Here is a 23,881-nt window from a genome sequence, read left to right as displayed (position 1 = left end):
TGCATGAACAATGTCTTCACGTTTCCGTCTGTGGAAACACTTTTATCTGTGGAAACTAGTGTGAATATAGGAATAGTTTTCCCATTTCTCCTTTCATTTTCTCCTTTGTTATTTATCTATTTCATTCATTCTTTGTAGCAACACAGGGAAACCATGTCAAACTGGATGTCATACTACAGAAATGAGGGAGAGGAGGAAGAAGAGGAAGAAGAAGCAGCAGCTGAAATCATTGGTAAGAGTCAGTTTCAGGGCATCCGTATGCTGTTAGTTTACCAGATATAAACCCTGTGTTGAGGGAAATGTAATTTGCAGCTAGGTTACACTGATATTGGGGATCAGGCGTCTATTTATTTGAAATGCGATAGGTAGCATAAATAATATTTTGCCACTTTTATGTGAAAGCTGGTGCAATATCCTGAAAAACCTAAAACATATGATGGCACATGATGGATAAAACAAAAGGTTTTTCCACAGCAGCTACCCTAATGCCTATAGGAAGCACATAAGCATTATGTGAATTCGAAGAGCGTAGGCTCTCCTCAGTATAGCTATAGGTGTGACACAAGGGTCCCTGGTAACTTTTTACCTTCTATAGCTCTTGCTTTTTGCAAAAACTCAAAAAATCAGAGCAAATAGAACAGGTTGCTTCTAATAAAACTAATGCTGTTATCGTTGCTAGTCTTATCATAAGTTGCAACATGGGCAAACTGTTGAGCTGAAACAAAAACAAAAAGCTATATTAAATTACTATGCTGGTATATGAATGTACATCCTTGGTCTCAGAACCACTGTCTGATGATTATGTGAGAGTTATAGTTAAAGAATATAAAATAGTTGGATTGGGTAAATAAGGTGACATACATTAAATGCAATATTTTCTACCTCTGTAGGAGAATATAAATATGGAGGTCGAGACACTTTGCTTTTCTTAGTGGATGGCTCAACAGCCATGTTTGATTCCTTTGATGATAGTAATTTGACCCCTTTTGATATGACAATTCAGGTAAGATGACTTTTTATTTCTGCATCTGGAAGTTTGAAAGATTCTGAAATGTGTTGGAGTAGTAGCACCATAACATGAGGTAATAAAAGATCCTTTACTGTGAAGGCAGAAATGAGGCTGCAATCCAATATTTCTTAAATTCTTGATTAATGTATTATTCAGAGATAGACTACATGCTCTGTATGCAAAAGGTCCTTGATTCAGACTCTGATATCTCTGAGGAGCATTCCTGTTTGAAACCCTGAGGACAAAAGATATGGAAATCTGTTCCCCAATCTGAAGTAGATGGAGCAGTGGCTCCTTGTACGAGTTACCTCCCTAACAGGATTTCTTCAGCTATAAATGTCCTAAAAATCAAGTGTCAGAAATTGTGGCCGTACTTAGAAGTATTTATAGAGTATTACAATCCCACATCTGTCAAAAAGATGATTAGATGTACTTATGTTATAAGTACCCCAGCTCATCCCAGCTGATTTGTATTTTCTTATTAGTGCATTCAGAATGTATACAAAAACAAGATCATCAGCCACGAAAGGGACCTTGTTGGAGTTGTGTTTTATGGAACTGAGCAGCATAAAAATTCAGTGGATTTTAAACACATATATATTCTACAGGATTTGGACAATCCAGGTAAAGAGGGAATTATATGGAGGGTATCTATGATGAAAGAGTCCAGGGTTACATAGTGCAGGAATTCTCAAATCATGAGTGAGGATATCTGGGAGACTGTAAGCAACTTAGAAGAATTGCATTTTTTAAAAAAAAAACCTGATCAGTGGGAGCACTGTGAAAACTCACTCTGGGGTTTGCTCCCTGTTTTGCCTGCAAAATCCTGCAGTGGGCAATTGCTGTAATGTAATTCAGATTGTGAGAAGCTCTGTGATACATAAATTAAGAGTTGACTATTAGAAGTAGATAGTATATTTATTACTTGGCTAACCCTAATACCAATAAAATCATTATGTATATTCATGGGGGTGGGTGAGTTCACACAAATTCATTTATCATATGGGGGTGTATGGTAATGCAAAGTTTGAGAACCACTGACCTAGGGAATTGAGAGATCATACTCAGAGAATGCTCATCAGTGTGTCATAAGATTTGGTTCTGGGTCCTGTATTCCTTAACATTTTTTATTAATGATTTGCATGAAAAAGTTAGAGAGTGCTTATCAGATGACATAAAACCAGATGGGATAGCTGGCAGAAATGCAATTCAAAACATTCTTGATATGTTAAAAAGGAGGCTGACAACCAAGTTATACAATTTAATGTCAACATTAATTAAAACAATAGTTTGGCAAACAATGCAAATAACCAATGAGATTACCCAGTTAGATAATGCTATTTTTCCCCAAATTGCTGTTCTCTACTTAAAGCCTCCTACTTAAGTTATTAATCTGTAAATTTTAGTTTCAGACTTTTCCTATTTTGAAACAAATGTATTTAGCAACTGAAAAAAATAAGATAATTATTGATGGTCCAAGAATCCTGCCATGCTGAACAATATTATTTTCCTGAGTTGGAAATGAAACACAGTGGACAAACCGTTGAATTATTTGCAAATACTGGCCTATCATTTCTAGAATGTAACACTAACATTAGCTCTTATATTGCTTTGGTTTTGTGAGAACTGAGAATAATTTTTTTTCCCCACTAGGTGCAAAGCGGGTATTAGAGTTGGCCAGCTATGAAGGGGAACAGGGAAGAGCCCTCTTCCAGAAGTCACTTGGCCATAGTGATAACTACTCATTAGGTGAGGCACTCTGGGTTTGCTCTAATCTCTTCAGTGATGTCCGTCTCAAGATGAGCCACAAGAGAATCATGCTGTTCACCAATGAAGATGACCCTCATGGTCAAGACAGTACTAAAGCCAAATTTGCTAGGACTAAAGCTGCTGACCTACGAGAAACAGGTTAGTATTTCAAAATAAAGGTGAAGCATAATTTAGAATAAAAGTGACACCTTTCAGAGAAGTGAACAATATTTCCTCAATCTCATCTTTACAAGGAGGCATGATTATTTGTTTCATACATATCTTGCCCTGCCTCCAATGATCTCAAGGTGGCATATATTAATCTTAACCTCTTTTATTTTTACAACAGATCTGTGAGGTAGGTTAGGCTGAGAGATGATCACTGGCCCAAAATAATTTAGGTAGACCGATTATCATGAAGAGTTGAATGTATGTTGCTTAAGTCCTAGATTGACATGCGCATGATTAGAACACCTTGCTGGTGGACTAAATTTTGGTGATCAGGTTGATTGAGCGTTCCTGTTTTGTACAGTCCAGAAATGTGAAGTGTTTCAGTATGTCGTGGGTATTGCAGTAAAAGGGGGCTATATGGACGAACACCCGACTTCCTAAATGTGTGGGAAACTATCAGGGAACACCAGCTCTGTATGCAAAACTTGAAAGTTGGAAAAAGCATCTTGGAGGAAGACAATGGCATACACTTCCATATGGTTGCAAGAAAACTATATGGACATTAGTTGAGCTGAACTCAGAGAAGACAGCTATTTCTTGTATGATTATTTGTGCTTGCCTCTTTCTGTGCAGTCTGTTTTGTGCTTTAGTCATAAATTGAAAGCAGGAGAGCTGTCACCCATCTTCCATTCCTCCTCTTCTTGATTCCTCAAACTACCCAGGAAAGAACAAAAGGAGAAATTTCTTTCCATATTTTCTTCTGTTTCTTTATTTCTAGCACTTTCTGGGTGGGACAGAAATACAGATAGATGACAGTGCAGAGATAATTCATTTTGCTGTCTTTATTTCTGTCTCAGTTTCATGCAGCTAGGAAGCAACTCAAAAAGGGAGGCAGGTGGAAGGTGTGAGGGTGAGAAGACTGCACTTGCCTTCTGTTCCTTACGCGTTTTCTGTTGCATTATAACACCCCATCACATGCTAGGCATTTCTGTTAGTGCAGACTAGTAAAATCAGTTGTACGCTAACAAGGAAGCTAGCATGGAAAAGTACCAGCAACAACCTGGGGAAAAGCCTCAAATTTCAGGAGGCAAGCCCCCGCAGCTTGTCATGTGCTCAATCGGAGCACATGATCCCTTGTGTTTCATGTATTATCATATATGGTTATGGGCTTGTATTAGGTAGTGTGACGTATATATGCTTAACCCAGCCCTCTGATATGCTTAACCCAGCCCTCTGATGCACTCAATAAAAGAGGTTTCCAGACTCCGGTCTGGGCGCTCTCACCCCCCTCGAAGGAGAATCAGTTTGGTGTCTTCTTTCCCCTCACTCGTGGGAGGCCCGCTGTAACTGCGTGAATGTTACAACTGGTGACCCCGACGTGATCCCCAATAACTGGGTAATCGTCCGTCGCCCTCCGCCTGAGACCTCCGATACTCACGCCCGGGAAAAGGGCTCGATGCGTCTCAGCCGCCTGCCGGCTCTCTTGTAGGTATCGGGGGCAGGTTGTCCAAGTCCCAGGTTGCGTACCTCCACAAACTTGGAAACCTTCTCAAGGCCCCTTCTCCCTCCGCCTGAGACCTCCGGTGCTTACGCCCGAGAACGGGCTCAACGCATCCCGGCCGCCTGCCGGCCCCCTCGTAAGTATGGGAGGTGGGTTGTCCAAGTCTCAGATTGTGCACCTCCACGAACTTGGAAACCTTCTCAAGGCCTCTAACATTATTCTTTCTAATCGAGGCACCCCATTGCCTCCAATTAAGAAAAAAGGCTAGCTGGACTGCTAAAATATGTCTGGCTCAAATGTCCGGTCTATCCTGAGACCGGGTCAACAAAAGCCACATTGTGGAGAAAGATTTTGAAGTATTTAAATGAGCCACCAAAAGCTCCACAGCAAATTATTGTCTCCTGCCGTATTCTTTTAGAAGCTCTGGAAGTTTACGATGAGGAGCCGAGGATGGCTGCTGCTGAAATCACAGCGCCTTCTCTTTACGAGGGCCATTCACCATCGGCCCCCCCTCTCCCTCTAACATCAAAAGGAAAGGGATGAGGAATTTAGGGCCATTTGCCATCGGCCCCCCCCTCTCCCTCTAACAACAAAGGAAAGGGATGAGGAACTTTTCCCTCCTCCGGCAACTCCAACTGCCGGACCCCTGGTACGCGCCATGATAGAGGCTCGTGCTAGAGGGGAATTAGATTTGGAGGATATGCAATCTTGTGCTGCCTTCCCTGTCTCATATATTCCCGATCCCAACAACCCCAATAACCCTCCTACCCAAGTGTTTGCTCCTTTGTCTTATAAAGTTGTAAAGGATATTAAAACTGCTGTAACTACTTATGGCTTACAATCTCGCTATTCTATGGGCTTGTTTTTAACACTTGCAAATTCTTCTGACATGATGATTTCTGATTGGCAAATGCTGTGTAATATGATTTTAACTCCTTCTCAGTATGTTGTGTGGTGGTCAGAATATCAAAAACAAATTGCCCTTATTGTGCAGGATGGTTTCTCTGCAAATGTAACCAATGATCACTTGCTGGGACAAGGAATTTTTACAACTGCTGCCGCTCAAATCAACTCTCCAAGGGCTTCATTTCCCTTGGTTTCACAAGCAGCTGTATCTGCATTGTGGAAAGTTGATGATTCCTCAGCCACCCCCACACAATCCTTTTCAAAAATCATGCAGGGATCTATTGAAAATTATTCTGAATTTCTTAGCCGTTTCCAATTAGCCATTGAGCGTCAGATTGATAATGAGGACGCTCGTAATGAATTGTTATTAAAACTAGCCTATGAAAATGCAAATGCTGATTGTCTGGGTCTCTGTGTATTACAAAGAACCTCTCGTGCCTCAGTGCTCGGTTGGAAGTGATTTGTGTGTTTCCCCAATTATTTCCACGCTGTTGACCAGGGCTGTGTGTCTGTCTGCTCCAGCCGCACCTATCTGGAAATCCAGGTAGAAAGCAAAGGGGGCTGACAAGATCCACGTGCCTCAACAGGCTGTGAGTGTGTGTGTGAGTGACCATAGGCTGAACCTGGGAGCAGCGTCTGTAACATACCCATTAGACTTGGCCACTTTGGAAACAGATCTGCGAGAAGCAAGGAAAGCTGTTGGAAATGTTGGAGAGGAAAGTAAAGTAAAGACTGTGGGGGAGGTGCGAATAATAAGAGATAGGTGGAAAAGAAGTGGGGGAGACAGCAGGAATAGGAATTTGTGGAGTAATCAGGGGCAGAGAGTAGGGTATGGAGAGGAGCGTGTGCAAGTGTGGCGAAAGCTGAAAGAAAACATGGAGAGATGGGATGGGGCTCCTACTAGAAGCTTGTAGGAGCGGGTGAAGCAGTTATAGAGAAGTCAGGGAGGAAAGCATGGATCAGAAGAGGAAGATGTAGGGAAAGTTAAGGAGAAAGAGCAGTTTTTTTTCTGCTCCAGCAGGAACTGAAGCTGGAAGGGGAGGATATGTGAATTGGAATCCCGAATGGCTTAAAAAACCTAGCAGAACTAAGAACAGATATAGCTAAAGTCTTAGAACAAACTGATGCTGTTTCCAAAGAATCCACAATTACATTAAACCAGGGGATCAAGTTATGGTGAAAAAAGGAAAACCAGGAGGAGCCCTGGGACCACGATGGAAGGGACCACATACAGTCCTTGATGTAATTTCACCCCATCTAGTGTACCTGGACACAAACAGATGGTGGCACCGTTCCCAAGTTAAGCCTGTGTAACTTGTGTAAATAGGCTAGGTTATTTTTCTTTTCTATTCCCTTTTTTTTTGTTCCCCCCCCCCTTTCTTTGTTTTCCTTTGCTTTTTGTTTGTTTGTTTGTTTTTGTCCCCCCACCCTTTTGATTTTATCCACAGGATCCAAGCATGAAGATCTACAGTACATCCAAATTCTCCTGCTGGGACAATGCCTAGAAGCTCTGCAGCACAGTTCTAACAACAATTTTTTTGTAGAACTGGCACAAACAGCTATGAACAGCTCAGCTTTTGCGTAGGGTGACTTTTGGCAGTGGGAGGAATCACATCTACCTGTTTCTTTGGAATACCCTCCAGCCTAGAGACATTAAGAGATGTTACTGTTTTAAAGAATTTCACTAATGACTTGTGGGAGGGAATGTTTTTTCACTTTGGATCTTCTCCAGAACCTGAACCATGGACAAACTAGAGGAGAATGACCCTGAATCTTTCAGGTGTAACCAATGAAGAAGTGACTGATATTAGTCCTCCAAAACCGTGTAGCTATTGACTAAGAGCAGGACAAGGCTGCAAATCCTTTCAATGTTTTTGTTGTTTTAACCTTGTAGGGCATTATTTTGATACACAATTTTATACTCTATATATACACAATTTTATATATTTTATATATGCTTCACATAATGTATAACCATACCTGTAACAGTGCACTCTATTTTATTTCTAAAGGGTTAACTTGCTTTTGCTTTGTAAAGAGCACTGGTTTCTTCCTCCCCCCTTATCTCTTTGCTGAATGCCTGATTGTCTTCGAATAAGCAATTAGCCGAGTACAAGCTCAATGTTGTATCAAGCTTTTTGCAACAGTTGTGAGGCCCTGCATTCCAGAGAGAGATAAGAAAAATCTTGTATGCCATTCCCTTGGTAACCAGAAGAAAAAGTTACATTTAAGTTCACCTTCCTAAGAACCACCTTTCACTTGCTCAGACTGTCCCAAAAATCCCTTGTATGAGGGGATGTATTATCTGATTATAGATTTAAATGTCTATAAAGCCTCTGATGTTTGTGTTGTGAGGTGTGATTCCATCAACATTTTTTGTTAATGTGTTGATTGGGGTCACCCAGCTGTGTCTTGATCAAACTACATTTGCTATTCATCAGAAGTCTTACATTGAGACAAAACTAGCCAAGCTTAAAAATTCTAGCCTCTCACATTTCCCAAGATCCAGAGGGATGGAGCTGGTCATGGCTCACATCTTGGTTACGACTCTGGATCTTGGGGAAGGAAAATTGTTCAGACCTTGTTGTTTGTATTATTTGTTTTTATATTAATTTCTTCAATCTTTCAATGTGTTAAAATTGTTTTCTGGAAATATTGTATTTCCATGTCAACTGGACAGCAAACCTATTGGCAAGAATACCTAAAAAAAACCTGTAATGCTCTGAGTGGGTAATGAGTGAACCCCATTTTGTGGCATCTCCTGTTTAACTCGATGCCAAGGGGAGGAATAGGTCAGACTTGGTGGCTTCCGTCCCTCTAGCTAGTGCCTGGCAGCCTGGTTGGGAAGGACGTGGGTAAGTGTGTGTGTGTGGCCTTGAAGGAAGAGTGCTGCTTCTATGCTGACCATTCTGGAATTGTTCAAGAATCCATGACCAAACTGAGAGAGGGCCTGAATGCTCGCAGGCGAGAGCGCGAAGACCAACAAGGATGGTTTGAGGGATGGTTTAATCTCTCCCCGTGGCTCACAACCTTGGTTAGCACTCTCGCTGGACTATAGCGAGTACAGTTATAGCATGTACAGTTGGTCCTTGTGTCCTTAATAGGCTTATAAGGTTTTTTCAGGACAGACTGGGTACCATAGAAGCACAGGTCAACATGGTCTGCACTCATAAATACCTGCCTCTCCCAACCACGGAACCAGTGGCACCTGAACAGCTTTTTTGCAAACCTCAACTCACCTTTATCAGTGATGAGGAGGAAGCTGCTCTTTAAAATAATAAAAACAGAGGAGATGTTGCATTATAACACCCCATCACATGCTAGGCGTTTCTGTTAGTGCAGACTAGTAAAATCAGTTGTACGCTAACAAGGAAGCTAGCATGGAAAAGTACCAGCAACAACCTGGGGAAAAGCCTCAAATTTCAGGAGGCAAGCCCCCGCAGCTTGTCATGTGCTCAATCGGAGCACATGATCCCTTGTGTTTCATGTATTATCATATATGGTTATGGGCTTGTATTAGGTAGTGTGACGTATATATGCTTAACCCAGCCCTCTGATATGCTTAACCCAGCCCTCTGATGTACTCAATAAAAGAGGTTTCCAGACTCCGGTCTGGGCGCTCTCACCCCCCTCGAAGGAGAATCAGTTTGGTGTCTTCTTTCCCCTCACTCGTGGGAGGCCCGCTGTAACTGCGTGAATGTTACAGTTTTCCTTCCTTTAAGCCAGTGTTGTCCAAACTTGGCCACTTTAAGATGAGTGGACTTCAACTCCCAGAATTCCCCAGCCAGCATAGCTGGCTGGGGAATTCTGGGAGTTGAAGTCCACTCATCTTAAAGTGGCCAGGTTTGGACAACACTGCTTTAAGCTATGGAAGAGGGTATGGGGGATTTGGTAGCTGAATGTGCCAGCAGACTAATTGAATACAGTCATGTGGGCTTACTACTACAAGACTAATGTATACTTTACATGCTCCTTGTTTCATGCTACTTCATAGTTTGGATCTCTTAACTTTGTGGGTGTAGCAAAACCTTTTTGCAAAATAAAAACTGCAAAGTAGAACATGCAACAACAAAATTTTGCACTGTGGTGTGTTTCTGTTTGGGAATTCAGACAGCCATTCTTCTCTCTTCTTCCTTTCCATCTCTTTCCCCAAACAGTCAGTCAATCAATCTTTATATTTTTACTGACTTTACTTAGTCTTAGTCCTCATGAGGCTTTTATTTATGATTATTTCAATTTATGTAGCTGCCCATATATTTAAATGTTGCAATTTATGGTTTCTGATGCCTTCCCTGCCCTCATTTAGATGCTTTTTTAAAAAAAATCTTTTCTTCAGATCTTGGAGATCTCTATGTCCAATAAATGCTGTCTTGTGCATACCTGGAGATTACCATAAGAAATGGAATGATGATATCTATGTTCTCATGTAGGAAACAAACTCTTTTTTTTTTTTTACAATTCTGTGATTGCAGGTATTTACCTTGACTTAATGAACCTAAAGAAGCCTGGAGGGTTTGATATTTCCTTATTCTACAGAGACATCATTAATACAGCAGATGATGAGGATTTAGGAATCCAGTTTGATGAGTCTTGCAAATTGGAGGACCTGATGAAGAAAGTACGAGCAAAAGAAACACGGAAGCGAGCTTTAAGTAGGTGAGTATCAGGAAACAGTCTCCTCCTCTTGCAGGGTAATCTGGGAGACTTTGGAGAAATGATAATAACAGAAAATTATGTTAAATCATACATAATATTAAATAGTGGAAAATTTATTTTACTGTGTTTTCAGATGAGAATCTTGTGATGTGCTTACCATCTGTTTAAAATGGAAATTAAAATATTGTATAAGTTTTCAAAGACTTAAATTTGTGTTTGCTGATTCTTTAGGCTGAATTTGTATTTGGGAAAAGATGTAACTCTTATTGTTGGCATTTTCAACTTAGTCCAGAAGGCTGTCAAGCAGCCTCCAGTGAAACTTTACAGAGAAACTAATGAGCCACTGAAAACAAAAACACGAACCTTTAACCGAGAGACAGGTAGTTTGCTTCTTCCTAGTGACACCAAGAGGGCTCAGGTAATGTAACTTGAGATCTTTATACTAATTTTCAACTTTCTTTTTTCCATGTTAAAGAATTTTGAGGGATAGTACATCATAATGTTTATAATGGTGTAGAAGCCATTATATCCTGACTTAAGTACCTGGGCAGTTGCTTCCTAGCTGTGATACTGTGCAATGTCTAATGCTGTTTAAAATTATTTATGTATTATTTTTCGTAACTTTTACCATTAGGTGTCTGGGTTGGATTAACAAAGATCAAGAATTCATGCCTTAGCATCTCTTGGGCCTTATTGTACCAAATACTGGAATTTGTATTATGTATTTTCTCTACATTTCATTTTTCTTCAAGTACAACTATCATAAAACTGCTAGCAGTCAGATATCTTCCGTTGCTAAGGCAAGTGTACAAGTTGGAAGTTAGGGCTAGTATAGATCAGATCCTTAAGTCTTCTAAATGTTTTGCAAACATTAAACTACAAACTAATTGGGATTATTTTTGTGCATGGCTTTTATGGCAATATTTATTTTTGTTTGAGTATGTCTTGGTTGAAAATTGAGTGAAATGTGATTTTTATTGCTTATGATTATTTCAATTCTGAGGCTGTCCAAATCCAAGTGACTCTGCAGTGTAGTTTACAGGTAAAAATTAAAAGAAAACAAAATACATCAAGAGGAAAAAAGAAGATAGCTAATGGAACCATTACCCAAAAAGCCAAATAGCCAATAACCAACTAACCAATTAAAAGGTCTTGGTTCCCATTCTAGCCCAGGGTCTGTATATTTTAAATAAAATATGCAGATTTCTATGTATGGTTCTGAAGGCTGAGAGAAAATGATTATTCTTTTAGTATATTCTTGTTCCACTATCCACTAAGGCTGTGCAATGGTTCAGAAATAATTCAGAAATATGCTTTGGAGTATGCAGGAACATGAACATAGCACCTTTCTGCAGTGCTTCAGAGTAGCTGCATCTCTTCCTAGAATTCTGTGGCAGACACAGCTGCTTAAGGAGTTGCAAACAAGTGCTGTGCTTGTACCTCTGTGTGCTCTGAAACACTTTTTTGGAATGTAATCCAAACCATAGAAAATCTGACTATCTGAGAGTATCCATACTTTATCTGGTTGTTTTTTTAACAGTGATATTGGCTCTCTCTCACAAAGGTGGTTGAAGTTCAGGTAGTCCTCAACTTATGACCATTCATTTAATGACTGTTCAAAATTATGACGGCGCTGAAAAAAGTGACTTATGACTGGTTTTCGCACTTAGGACTGTCACAGTGTCCCCTCAGTCAGGTGATCAAAATTTGGGTGCTTGGCAGACAGCATGTATTTACAATGGTTGCAGCATCCCAGGGTCACGTGATCGCCATTTGCAACCTTCCCAGGAGGCTTCCAACAAGCAAAGTCAATGGGGGAAGCCAGATTCGCTTAACGACTGCGTGATTTGCTTAATGACCATGGCAAAAAGGTCATAAAATTGGGTGCAATTCACTTAATGACTGCATTGACAGAATTCCCAGTCCCAATTGTCATAAATCGAGGACTACCTGTATTTTTAAATTATGTAACTGACTATATTCCCATGTTAGAATTCTTTGGAGAAAAGGTAGGATATAAATGAACGTAAGTAAGGAACATAAGAATCTGGTAGCAATAAATGTATTTATTTTGTTGAAAATGAGCCTCAATCCCACACTGAGCTTAAAGCGAGGGAGAAAGTTGCAGTGTGCTTTGGATGAGCTTGTACGCTTCAAGAGTAGAGTCTGAACTCAGGGATAATATCTGTCCTTTTCTTCCTTTCTTACACAGTCAGTATGGAATTTGATTTATGTGCTACTGTCTTGTTGTGAGGAATCCAATAGGCTTCTTTATTTGCAACTATGACCATTTTTGCTACAATTTTTATAGCAACTGCTTTGTCCTCATTTCCCTTCTTAGACTTATGGGAATCGTCAGATTGTGCTGGAGAAAGAAGAGACGGAAGAAATAAAAAGATTTGATTCACCAGGCTTGTATCTAATTGGGTTTAAACCCTTGGCAATGCTAAAACAATATCACTATATCAAGCCTGCACAGTTCATCTATCCTGATGAGTTCTTAATGAATGGTAATTATAATTGAAAATTATAGTCTTTTATCTTTAGAGTAAACAAGTTCTAGTATACACCAGCAGCAACAATACCAACAGCAATAGAATTCCTGAATAAGATGAATTTTCTAGACATAATTGATAGGCTTCAGAAAAGAATCCAGAATAAATGTCATTAGCAAATAAGGTTTTTAAATCTTATTTATTTCCAGCATTATATGCTACTAAATTACTCAAATCAGCTTATAAAATTAACATACAACATAATAAAAACCAAAAAACCTCCCATGTTAATAGCAATCATAAACAAAATCAAATAACAGTGATGGTTAAGCAATGTGCAACACAGGTATCAGGCTTGGCAGAACAACCAGTCCCAATAGCTTCTGAAAAATAAAATGGGGCCATCTAAATGCTGGGGTGCAGCTTATTTCATAGGAGTGGATTGATGCAGTGATGGAAAAACCTTATTCCTAAGCCAGTGAGTCCAACCCCCTCCTCCCCACCTTCCTATTGTGGACAGTGGAGACAGTGCCATCCCCTCCCAGCCAGCAGGAGGGCACCCAACTATCATGTGGTTGATGAACAAATAGCCACTCCCAATCTTGCTAGTATGAACTCAGTTGTTTTGTCCCATCCTGACCCTTATAGCCTTTAGAAGCTGGGTAAAGTCCTCCAGAACATCACCTCTTAGGCACCAAGTACAGATATATAGTTGTGTATCATCATCTTATTGATCATAAATTACTCTGAATCCGTGGATGACCTCCCCCATTAGCTTCATATAAATGTTTAGTAGAATGGGGGAGAGTGCCAAGTGCTGTGGGACCCCTTATAAAAAGTGTTTAACCTATTATCCCTACAATGGTTGAGTGATTCTGCCCAGAGAGGAAGAAGTGGAACCACTGTAATACAGTGTCCCAATTCTTAACTGTCAAGTAGACCAGAAGGATAACATGATTGATAGTATCAAAAGCAACCAAGAGCTCTAATAGGATGAAGAGAACTGTACTCCCACTATCCCGATTCTGATGTAGCTCATCAGAAGGCAGGTTTGATATTGGTGATGAAGTTCCACATGATGAGATTTGTAAGAAGAAATGTGGGAAAAGACTACAGACCTCCACATGTAAAAAAGAGTCCCAGGACAAATAAAAGGCAAAACTAGCCTTCACATGCATGATGGGGAAAACTTGCTATAACATCTTGATTATTTTGAAGAGTCCCAAAGCATCAGAATAATTTAACCAAAAATGGACTTTGATTTATAGGAAGTACTACTCTGTTTAATGCCTTGTTAACAAAGTGTATGGAGAAAGGAGTGATGGCCATATGTAGATACATCCCTCGTCAAAACAGCCCTCCCAGGTTTATAGCCCTGGTCCCACAAAAAGAAGAGCTGGATGAGCAGAATGTACAGATAGTCCCTCCAGGTAATTTAAATTTTTGATATTTCTGTCTTGTGGTTGGCTAGAAGTGTTCCTCTGTTTGTAACAGATATACCATTAGAAGCAGCATGGAGCAAGTATAATTTGAAAGGACATTTATTCCATCTAATAATATTAGAAAAAGAGATATCTTCTGTGGAAGAAATGGTGAACTGAAGACGGCTCCGCTAAAAGCAGACCCAACGACCACGGCAGGATGAAGAGCTGGCAAGTAGACCGGCTTTTTGTGATTCCTCTCTGGACAAGGAGAAGACCTGAGATTGCCCACAAGCGCTCGATAGAGTTGCTCCTTGCGAGGAGATCACAAGACAGTGGTCTCCGGTGGGTTTAGAGCTCTGGAGATGAGGGAATAGCCATCTTGCTCAAATCACAGTTAGTGCCTTTGAAAGGACACTGGGTTTGCATACTTCCTTTTCTAATCACTTTCGGAAATTGCTTGTTAACTGCCTTTCAGCTATTAGGAGCCTTTGGATCAACCATTTTTATGGCACTGGGTGAGTTTCCTTCAATCCTTAGGGAAAGAAGTTTTAAATACAAGTTTAAGGAAGATAAATAAATAAATAAATAACAGCAAAAGGGTGATTAAAACTTTGATTTCAGAAAATTACAAATGGACTAAGGGCCCAGATAAATTTGAAATAAGATTTGGTAATTAATTATAAGAATCCTCCCCACGGGAAAATACGTTTGGATTCTTTAAAAAAAAAAAAACATGATAGGATGGGATTTTGAAGGTTGGACACTAGTGGGAACTAGAAGAAACTAAAGATTACAATTAAAGGAGAAGAACACTTAAATTTGACTTACTAATACAGAATGAAGAAAAGTATTTTAACATTGGACATATTGAAGGATATTTTTGAACAGTGGACTCAGAAGTTAATTTTAAGAGTGTCTGCCTCTGTAGATATACTGAAAATGAACAGGACTAGACAAGATTGAAACTGACCTGAAAGTGGATTTAAAAATGACAAGCTACAAGAGTGATATGGAAAAAGATGCTACACTGGTCATACAAAAGAAACAGGCTGATATCTTCATAATTAAAAGGGATATACAAATAATAAACCAAGAGAGTGACCTGGATAATCTTCCTATATTGGATTTATAAAAGAAGCTAGTTGAAGCTTTGAAGAATTTTGTGAGAAGGGACAAAGAAAAAATGAAAAATCAAATTTTAGGACTTTATTTGAAAGGACTAAAGATCAAGATTGTTAAAAGTAAAAGGAAGGAATATAAAGTTGGTTTATTTGATCAAGGTTAAAATGTTATCTCTGGTAACCCTTAATGGGCTTTTGTTGATCAGTACTGAAATGACGAGGTTTTTAAGATTTGCTTATAGATAAGAGATGGGATATGGGAAGAAGAAATCATTTGTTGTATTTTAAGAGAAGGTGATAAGTTACTAAAATTGTTTATATTTGTGATGAAGGGGAAGTCATTTCTTTATATATTTCTTTTCTTTTTCTTTACTATATTATTTTTTTCTTTTCTATTTTCTTTTTCTTTTCTGTACCTTCTATTTTTTCTTTTTCTTTTTTTCTAGTTTGTATTAGTTTTTTATCATTGTAGTTATAATTTTTAATAAATTACTCTGAAAAAAGATACAGACAGTCTCCAGGTTAAGAATGCCTGGTTTAAGGATGACCTGTAGTTAAGAATGGAGACTATTGTAGCAAAATTCTAGTTAAATACATAGTGATACCAGTTAAATACACAATGATTCAAGTTAATTACACAGTAATACTGTTCTGGCTTACATACAAATTTGACTTAAGGACAGACCTTGGGAACGGAACTCATTATTAAACTGGTGACTACCGGTATCTTGTACCTGGTATTGTGTATGCGGTCTTTTAGCTGCTGCTACTAAATTTAAGGATATTAAGTCATTAAGTACCACCTTATCCAATACAATATCCAATATCCACAGGATAGTGTGGTAAAATAACTTGTGTGCAGGTACTTCAATCTCTGAGTTTTATCCCTTCCCTATTGTTGTATTACTGATAAAAAGATTTGTAAAACTACCAGAAGAATTAGGATCTTCTATTTAAGTTTCATATTTGGCATTATTTCTAATAATCAATGTGGGTTATAAATAATTTGATAAAATTATTAAAAATACATAATAAAATATATATATTTGACTTCTTTCATATAAGACAGTGACATTTTCAATACACTTACATTGATTGTAATTTTGGAGTTTTTCTCCCAGTTTCTGTCTAGGTGAAGATCCTGCAGTTAGAAATAATGAATGTCACTTTGTTTTTCCTCACATCTCATTCTTATGTTGCATAGCATAAATATTTACATTTTGGAATCCAAAGATTATACCTAATTTGTTTTGGAATGGAGTAATTTTTAATTAGTTGCATGCTTATTTTGTTTACTTTTGATCAGGGAACTTTTTTTTTTTTTTAACAAACAAGAGGTAAAGATTCAAATTAAAGTTGTTTAAATTCTTCCCCCCTTTAAGTGTTTTTTATTTCTTAAAAATGGACCCTTCTATGTTATGTTCATTAATTGAACTTTGGCATGCTCAGGCCATCTCTGATTACAATAAGCTTTTATTAACAAGAATATTGTTCCTTGACTGCCTGTGGGATAAAATATTTTTTTCTGTCAATCCTTCACTACCTATTTCTGAGCTCATTCCTTCAACTATGGAGGGTGTTTACATATATTTTTCATTCTGAGTTATGTCTAATAAAATTAATTTAAACATGCAATAAATTATTTCTGATCTGCCTCTTTTAAGGACTTTTAATGTGGACTTTTCCACATTAATTATCTCTTCAAAAGCAATCACATTTATTGGCACTTGAACAATTTCAGTTAATGAATTGATACTTTAATAATCAATTTAATAATTCAAGCAGTTTAATAATTCAAGCATTCCCACATCAAGTTTACTTCAAGAGGCAAAGTTTGTAATAATGCTAATTTAGATGAGTAGATTATTTATCAAAATTCTGCATATTTGGAGCTTACATTGATAGAATAAATGTCAATTTTTGCTTTCAAATTACTTGGCTTCCTATTGTTTGCTTTTTCTTTCCTTCTGCTTAGGTTTTCATCTCATTTTTCTACTTTACGCTGATGACAAACGAAAAATTGACTTTACTGAGAAGGTCCCAGCTAATCAAGAACAAGTGAACAAAATGAAGGAAATAATCCAGAAACTTCGATTCAAGTACAGGTAAGGACATATACCCAGCAAACAGTAACTGGGCAACCCTTCAAATTCTATCTGAACTTTCAGTGTTCTCTTTTAATGCCTACTGTAGTGTTGCCTGTGTAGTGTAGTAGAACTCAGCCATGGTGTTCATGGGGTGACTTTGAGCCAGTTGGTCTCTTTTACCTCATCCTATCTGAATGTGCTGTTGCTCTCTCAGTTTTAATGCAGGATGCAAAACTTAGTTTGGATCGAGCCTAGCTTCCCAAATAGGGCAGCTTTTTGTGAATTCAGTTTTAATTTGGTACTAATCCAATATATCTGAGATGAATATATATAAGTTTTATTCAGCAAATCCTTTTAGCACTATTACAATGTCCTACATTTGGATAAAAAAACAAATTGCTTCTCCAGAGAAGAAACAAATTTAAGCTTACAGTAAAACTTAAGCAGTCATCTTAGACCTGGACAATATGAATTCAAAATATCTATAAGTAGGAACTACATCAATTTTGACAAAATTCTGACATAGAAAGCAGTTTAAGTTACCTTCATTAGGGATCTTTGTCTTGCTGTAGGTTCCAAGTACATGTACAGTCGTGTGAAAAAGAAAGTACACCCTCTTGGAGTTCTATGGTTTTACATATCAGGGCATAATAAAAATAATCTAGTCCTTAGCAGTTCTCAAAAGTAGTAAATACAACCTTAGATGAACAACAACACATGACATATTGTACCATGTCATCATTTATTTTACAAAAAGAAAGCCAAAATGGAGAAGCCATGTGTGAAAAACTAAGTACACCTTATGATTCAACAGCTTGTAGAACCACCTTTAGCAGCAATAACTTGAAGTAATCATTTTCTGTATGACTTTATCAGTCTCTCACATCGTTGTGGAGGAATTTTGGCCCACTCTTCTTTACAACATTGCTTCAGTTCATTGAGGTTTGTGAGCATTTGTTTATGCACAGCTCTCTTGAGCTCCCGCCATAGCATTTCAGTTGGGTTGAGGTCTGGACTTTGACTGGGCCATTGCAACACCTTGATTCTTTTCTTTTTCAGCCATTCTGTTGTAGATTTGCTGGTGTGCTTGCGATCATTGTCCTGTTGCATGACCCAGTGTCAGCCAAGCTTTAGCTGTCGGACAGATGGCCTCACATTTGACTCTAGAATGCTTTGGTATACAGAGGAGTTCATGGTCAACTCAATGACTGCAAGGTGCCCAGGTCCTGTGGCTGCAAAACGAGCCCAAATCATCACCCCTCCACCACCGTGCTTGACGGTTGGTATGAGAAGTTTGTGCTAATATGCTGTGTTTGGTTTTCGCCAAACATGGCGCTGTGCATTATGGCCAAACATCTCCACTTTGGTCTCGTCTGTCCAAAGGACAGCGTTCCAGAAGTCTTGTGATTTGTTCAGATGCAACTTTGCAAACCTAAGCTGTGCTGCCATGTTCTTTTTAGAGAGAACAGGCTTTCTCCTGGCAACCCTTCCAAACAAACCATACTTGTTCAGTCTTTTTCTAATTGTACTGTCATGAACTTTAACATTTAACATGCTAACTGAGGCCTGTAGAGTCTGAGATGTAACTCTTGGATTTTTTGCAATTTCTCTGAACATTGCACTCTGAACATTGCACCTTGGGGTGAATTTGCTGGGATGTCCACTCCTGGGAAGATTGGCAACTGTCTTGAATGTTTTCCACTTGTGAATCATCTTCCTCCCTGTAGAATTATGGACTTTAAATTGTTTGGAAATGGCCTTATAACCCTTCCCAGATTGATGGGCAGCAACAATTGCTTCTCTAAGATCATTGCTGATGTCTTTACTCTTTGGCATTGTGTTAACACACACCTCAATGCTCAAGACCAGCAAACTCCTAAAACTTCGGCTTTTGTAGAGGTAGTCACACATGCTGATGATCAATTGATCGAGGGCATTTGATTAGCAGTACTTGGCTGCTACTTTTTTTTTTTATCTGCACTCAGTCATGATCAATTCTGCGGTGACTGCCTGGACGAGTCCCTGCAATTTTCATGGTAAGGGGTTTCAGAAGCGGTTTGCCATTGCCTCCTTCCTAGAGTGGAGCCCAGCTGGTGGGTGTAGGAAGGCGGGGTTTCCATTGCTTCGTGTCTTTTTTGGACGTATGCGACTTCCGCATTACCGGCAACTGGTCCCGTCTCCCGTGCAAGGCGCCGCCAGCGTTTTTCCTCCCACTGGGGTGAGAGTACCCATTTATCTACTCGTGGATGCTTTCGAGCTGGTGGGTTGGCAGAAGCTAGGGATGAGACAGGAGCTCACTCTGCCACACGGAGCTGGGCTCGAACCACTGAAGTGTTGACCATTTCTGGCTGGCAACTTCCAGTGTCATTAAGCCACTGTACCACCACGTCCCCCTTACCTCTTCATACATATGGAAGCAGTAAGGGTGTACTTAGTTTTTCACACATGGCTTCTCCATTTTGGCTTTCTTTTTGTAAAATAAATGACATGTTGTAATATGTGTTGTTGTTCATCTGAGGTTGTATTTACCTACTTTTGAGAACTGCTAAGGACCAGATGAGTTTTATTATGTCCTGATACGTAAATCCATAGAACTCAAAGAGGATGTACTTTCTTTTGCACACAACTGTATTTATAGTAATTGCACAATTTTGTTATACTTAAGTAGCCTTCAAGTTTTCATTAAACAACATTTCTTTTGGCAATGTTAATTAATGTATGTTGTTTGGTAATGCAAGAAAAATCAAATATTTTCTCTTGCAGAACACCAAACATTACACAATTATGTGTTATGCTCTGCTGACTGATAATAGCATAATATTCTGCTATTCCTCTATTTTAAGATCTATAGAGAAAAGTTATTCCATTTTATTACAGACACATTGCATTTCAAAACAGAAAGATAGGCTTGAGGAAGAATTATTCTTCAGTAAAATAAGTGCAGGGTTTAATCTACCAATGTGTGCTTGAATCTCCATTTCTATATTATTATGACATTCTTGGCACTTTTTGCTGGATTTCAACAGAAGTGAGAGCTTTGAAAATCCAGTACTACAACAGCATTATATGAATCTGGAAGCATTGGCGCTGGACTTAATGGAGCCTGAAAAAGCTGAGGATCTGACAGGCAAGAATAATTTAGTATAACATAGCTTGCTTTTAATGTGGGCTTTGATATATTATAAACATTTAAGAATACAAACATCTGATAAGAGTTATACATTATTTATACATACTTACCTGAAAGTTGAAAGTCAACTCTGAATGTAGGGATTGTTTTTAAGATGAATAAAGTAAGATAGAAATATATAAATAAAAATAGAGCTCACTTTTCCGTGTCTACATCAGTAGTTTGGATCTTTTTAAAAAGAGCCTAGATTACCAGTTCCAATCTGTACTATTAGTTTTGAGACACGGTGAGAGCTTGTTTAACAGTTTTCCTTCATATTCTTGAAAACAGTACATTAATTGGTGTATTTAAGTTAGCCAAATATTCTTACCTTCTGTTTCCTGTCTAGCATCTACTATTATCTTGTCATTTCTGATAATTAATGAAGGCTGAGGCAAAAAAACAACAACTATTGAGTTATAACTCCTAGTTGTTTTCTGATTCTTTAAAGCAGCAATTTACTTTATTTTAGATATGTCATTTTACATATCAAAATATTTCAGTAATTAACATTAATAATTGATACTTGTTCCTATGCAGTCAGATTTTACAGTCTGCTCATGAACTCTGTTGCTTTAAAGCTCAAAAATATATTGTTTATTTTGAATATCCATTATTTCTGTATTTTTAAATACCTGTTCTAAGATAGTCTTCCTTATTTTCCAGTGCCCAAGATTGAACAAATGGATTACCGACTGGGTAACCTTGCAGAGGAGTTCAAACAACTTGTTTATCCACCAGGCTATGATCCTGATGGGAAAGCTACAAAACGAAAGCAAGGTGGGATGAAAGAATATAGCGAGAAAGAGAGAATTGTGTCCTTAAATTCATTTGTCCTTTTTAAATTTGTCAACATTCTAATGTGGAATCCAAGTATACCTTTTCCCTTAGAATATACAGTCAGGTCCAGAAATATTGGGACATTGACACAATTCTAACATCTTTGGCTCTATACACCACCACAATGGATTTGGAATGAAACAAACACAATGTGCTTTAACTGCAGACTGTCACCTGTAATTTGAGGGTATGTACATCCAACGCAGGTGAACGGTGTAGGAATTACAACAGTTTGCATATGTGCCTCCCACTTGTTAAAGAACCAAAAGTAATGGGACAGAATAATAATCATAAATCAAACTTTCCCTTTTTAATACTTGGTTGCAAATCCGTTGCAGTCAATCACAGCCTGAAGCCTGGAACGCATAGACATCACCAGACGCTGGGTTTCATCCCTGGTGATGCTCTGCCAGGCCTCTACTGCAACTGTCTTCAGTTCCTACTTGTTTTGGGGGGATTTTCCCTTCAGTTTTGTCTTCAGCAAGTGAAATGCATGCTCAATGGGATTCAGGCCAGGTGATTGACTTGGCCATTGCATAACATTCCATTTCTGTCCCTTCAAAAACTCTTTGGTTGCTTTTGCAGTATGCTTTGGGTCATTGTCCATCTGTACTGTGAAGCGCCGTCCAATGAGTTCTGCAGCATGTGGCTGAATGTGAGCAGATAATATTGCCCGAAACACTGCAGAATTCATCCTGCTGCTTTTGCCAGCAGTCACGTCATCAATAAATACAAGAGAACCAGTTCCATTGACAGCCATACATGACCACGCCATGACACTACCATCACCATGCTTCACTGATGAGGTGGTATGCTTAGGATCATGAGCAGTTCCTTTCCTTCTCCATACTCTTCTCTTCCCATCACTCTGGTACAAGTTGATCTTGGTCTCATCTGTCCATAGGATGTTGTTCCAGAACTGTGAAGGCTTTTTTAGATGTCGTTTGGCAAACTCTAATCTGGCCTTGCTGTTTTTGAGGCTCACCAATGGTTTACATCTTGTGGTGAACCCTCTGTATTCACTCTGGTGACGTCTTCTTTTGATTGTTGACTTTGACACACATACACCTACCTCCTGGAGAGTGTTCTTGATCTGGCCAACTGTTGTGAAGGGTGTTTTCTTCACCAGGGAAAGGATTCTTCGGTCATCCACCACAGTTGTTTTCCATTGTCTCCCGGGTCTTTTGGTGTTGCTGAGCGTCTGGTGTTACAGTTGTTTTGGCCACGCCTAATGGTCTTGCTATCTCTCTGATGGGTTTGTTTTGTTTCTTCAGCCTAATGATGGCTTGCTTCACTGATAGTGACAGCTCTTTGGATCTCATCTTGAGAGTTGACAGCAACAGATTCCAAATGCAAATAGCACACTTGAACTGAACTCTGGGCCTTTTATCTGCACATTGTAATTGGGGTACTGAGGGAATATCACACACCTGGCCATGGAACAGCTGAGAAGCCAATTGTCCCATTACTTTTGGTCCCTTCACAAGTGGGAGGCACATATGCAAACTGTTGTAATTCCTACACCGTTCACCTGAGTTGGATGTACATACCCTCAAATTAAAGCTGACAGTCTGCAGTTAAGGCACATTGTGTTTGTTTCATTCCAAATCCATTGTGGTGGTGTATAGAGCCAAAGATGTTAGAATTGTGTCGATGTCCCAATATTTCTGGACCTGACTGTAGGTAGATTCCTGACCCAAGGTGCAATTAAGAATAGCAATTATCAAGCACATATTTAACAGCCTACCCTGCCACCTGATACTAATCTTGAATTAGAATATAGTTTGATGGTGAGGTGTGTTGGGAACCCATTTTCTTAAAGAAATTACAATGGATCAAAACATTTATGGTACAGATAGATTTAATGAAATGCAATTAGCTGTTTATTGCTTGTGACTAGCAGCTGTCTCAATAGGTGGCAACTCCTGGTTGACTTTGTCTGGGTTCAGAAGCTAAGCAAAGTCAAGTCTGTTTAGTACTTTAATTTATGTATTTATTTAATATATATGGCCACCCATCTCACAAAATTAAAGCAGCAACAACGAATTGGAGACCTCCAGGGAATACCAGGGCTGTAGACTTAGATTAGGAAGTTGAAAAAATATCCTGGAATGAGATAACAGCAAACCATTTCTATATTGCTGCTAAGAAAACTACATGGACATGTCTATGAAATCATCAACAGTTGAGCTTGTCTTGAAGGAAACTCTAATCTTTTAAAGAGATCAGAATGTGAAGCTTTGTTGGATTTTGTGCCATGATGGGATGCATACATGAAACATTTCCATGATAGCAAATGAGTGGCAAACAATTAAGTCCAAATTCTTTCTCCAGCAGGTAATGGTACTGAACAAGCAGAAAAGAAAGCTAGGATAGAACTCTCTGAAGAGGAGCTGAGGAATCACGTTCATAAAGGCACTTTGGGTAAACTTACTGTGCCAATTCTAAAGGATGTGTGCAGGATTTATAAGCTAACAGGAGGTGGAAAGAAGCAAGAACTTTTGGATGTGATAACTGCACATTTCAATAAGCACTGAGTTTGGTGCAGACCTTTCAGTTGCTTCATACATTTTAATCCTAAATGTTAAGATTTTGACAAGAGAAATTGGGTATAATATTTTCATTATCATTTGATAAAAGGGAATGCAATCAGGTTTCTCTTTGTGAATTTAATAGAAACCCCCCCCCCCCTTCTGGTTCTAGATTTGATTGTGTAACCTTCATGCATCTTTAATAAACGAGCTTGTTTTGCC

General features: G+C 38.8%; 1 protein-coding gene across 4 annotated transcripts in view; it reads left to right on the top strand.

Moving 5' to 3' along the window:
* Positions 1-23,881, top strand: part of XRCC6 (X-ray repair cross complementing 6) — a 27,080-nt gene extending 3,199 nt beyond the window's left edge. For 3 of the 4 annotated variants that reach the window (XM_088140992.1, XM_088140991.1, XM_088140988.1), the window contains exons 2-13: positions 139-232; positions 891-1,003; positions 1,495-1,633; positions 2,663-2,917; positions 9,809-9,992; positions 10,224-10,410; positions 12,334-12,502; positions 13,756-13,917; positions 17,008-17,137; positions 20,146-20,246; positions 20,955-21,068; positions 23,463-23,881. In XM_088140992.1, coding sequence (XP_087997118.1) covers positions 154-232; positions 891-1,003; positions 1,495-1,633; positions 2,663-2,917; positions 9,809-9,992; positions 10,224-10,410; positions 12,334-12,502; positions 13,756-13,917; positions 17,008-17,137; positions 20,146-20,246; positions 20,955-21,068; positions 23,463-23,665 — 1,836 coding nt within the window. In that variant the 5' untranslated portion in view covers positions 139-153 and the 3' untranslated portion in view covers positions 23,666-23,881. The remainder of the gene's footprint in view (positions 1-138; positions 233-890; positions 1,004-1,494; positions 1,634-2,662; positions 2,918-9,808; positions 9,993-10,223; positions 10,411-12,333; positions 12,503-13,755; positions 13,918-17,007; positions 17,138-20,145; positions 20,247-20,954; positions 21,069-23,462) is intronic. The other variant, XM_088140989.1, reaches the window with a different exon arrangement.

This window comes from Python bivittatus, unplaced genomic scaffold, assembly GCF_059951505.1.
Source record: "Python bivittatus isolate LINGU-HERP-01145 unplaced genomic scaffold, Pbiv_v1 ctg000330_np1212, whole genome shotgun sequence".
NCBI classification, from domain to species: Eukaryota; Metazoa; Chordata; class Lepidosauria; order Squamata; family Pythonidae; genus Python; species Python bivittatus.
Note: the sequence above shows the minus strand (reverse complement) of the source record. Positions and strands in the feature narration are given on the sequence as shown.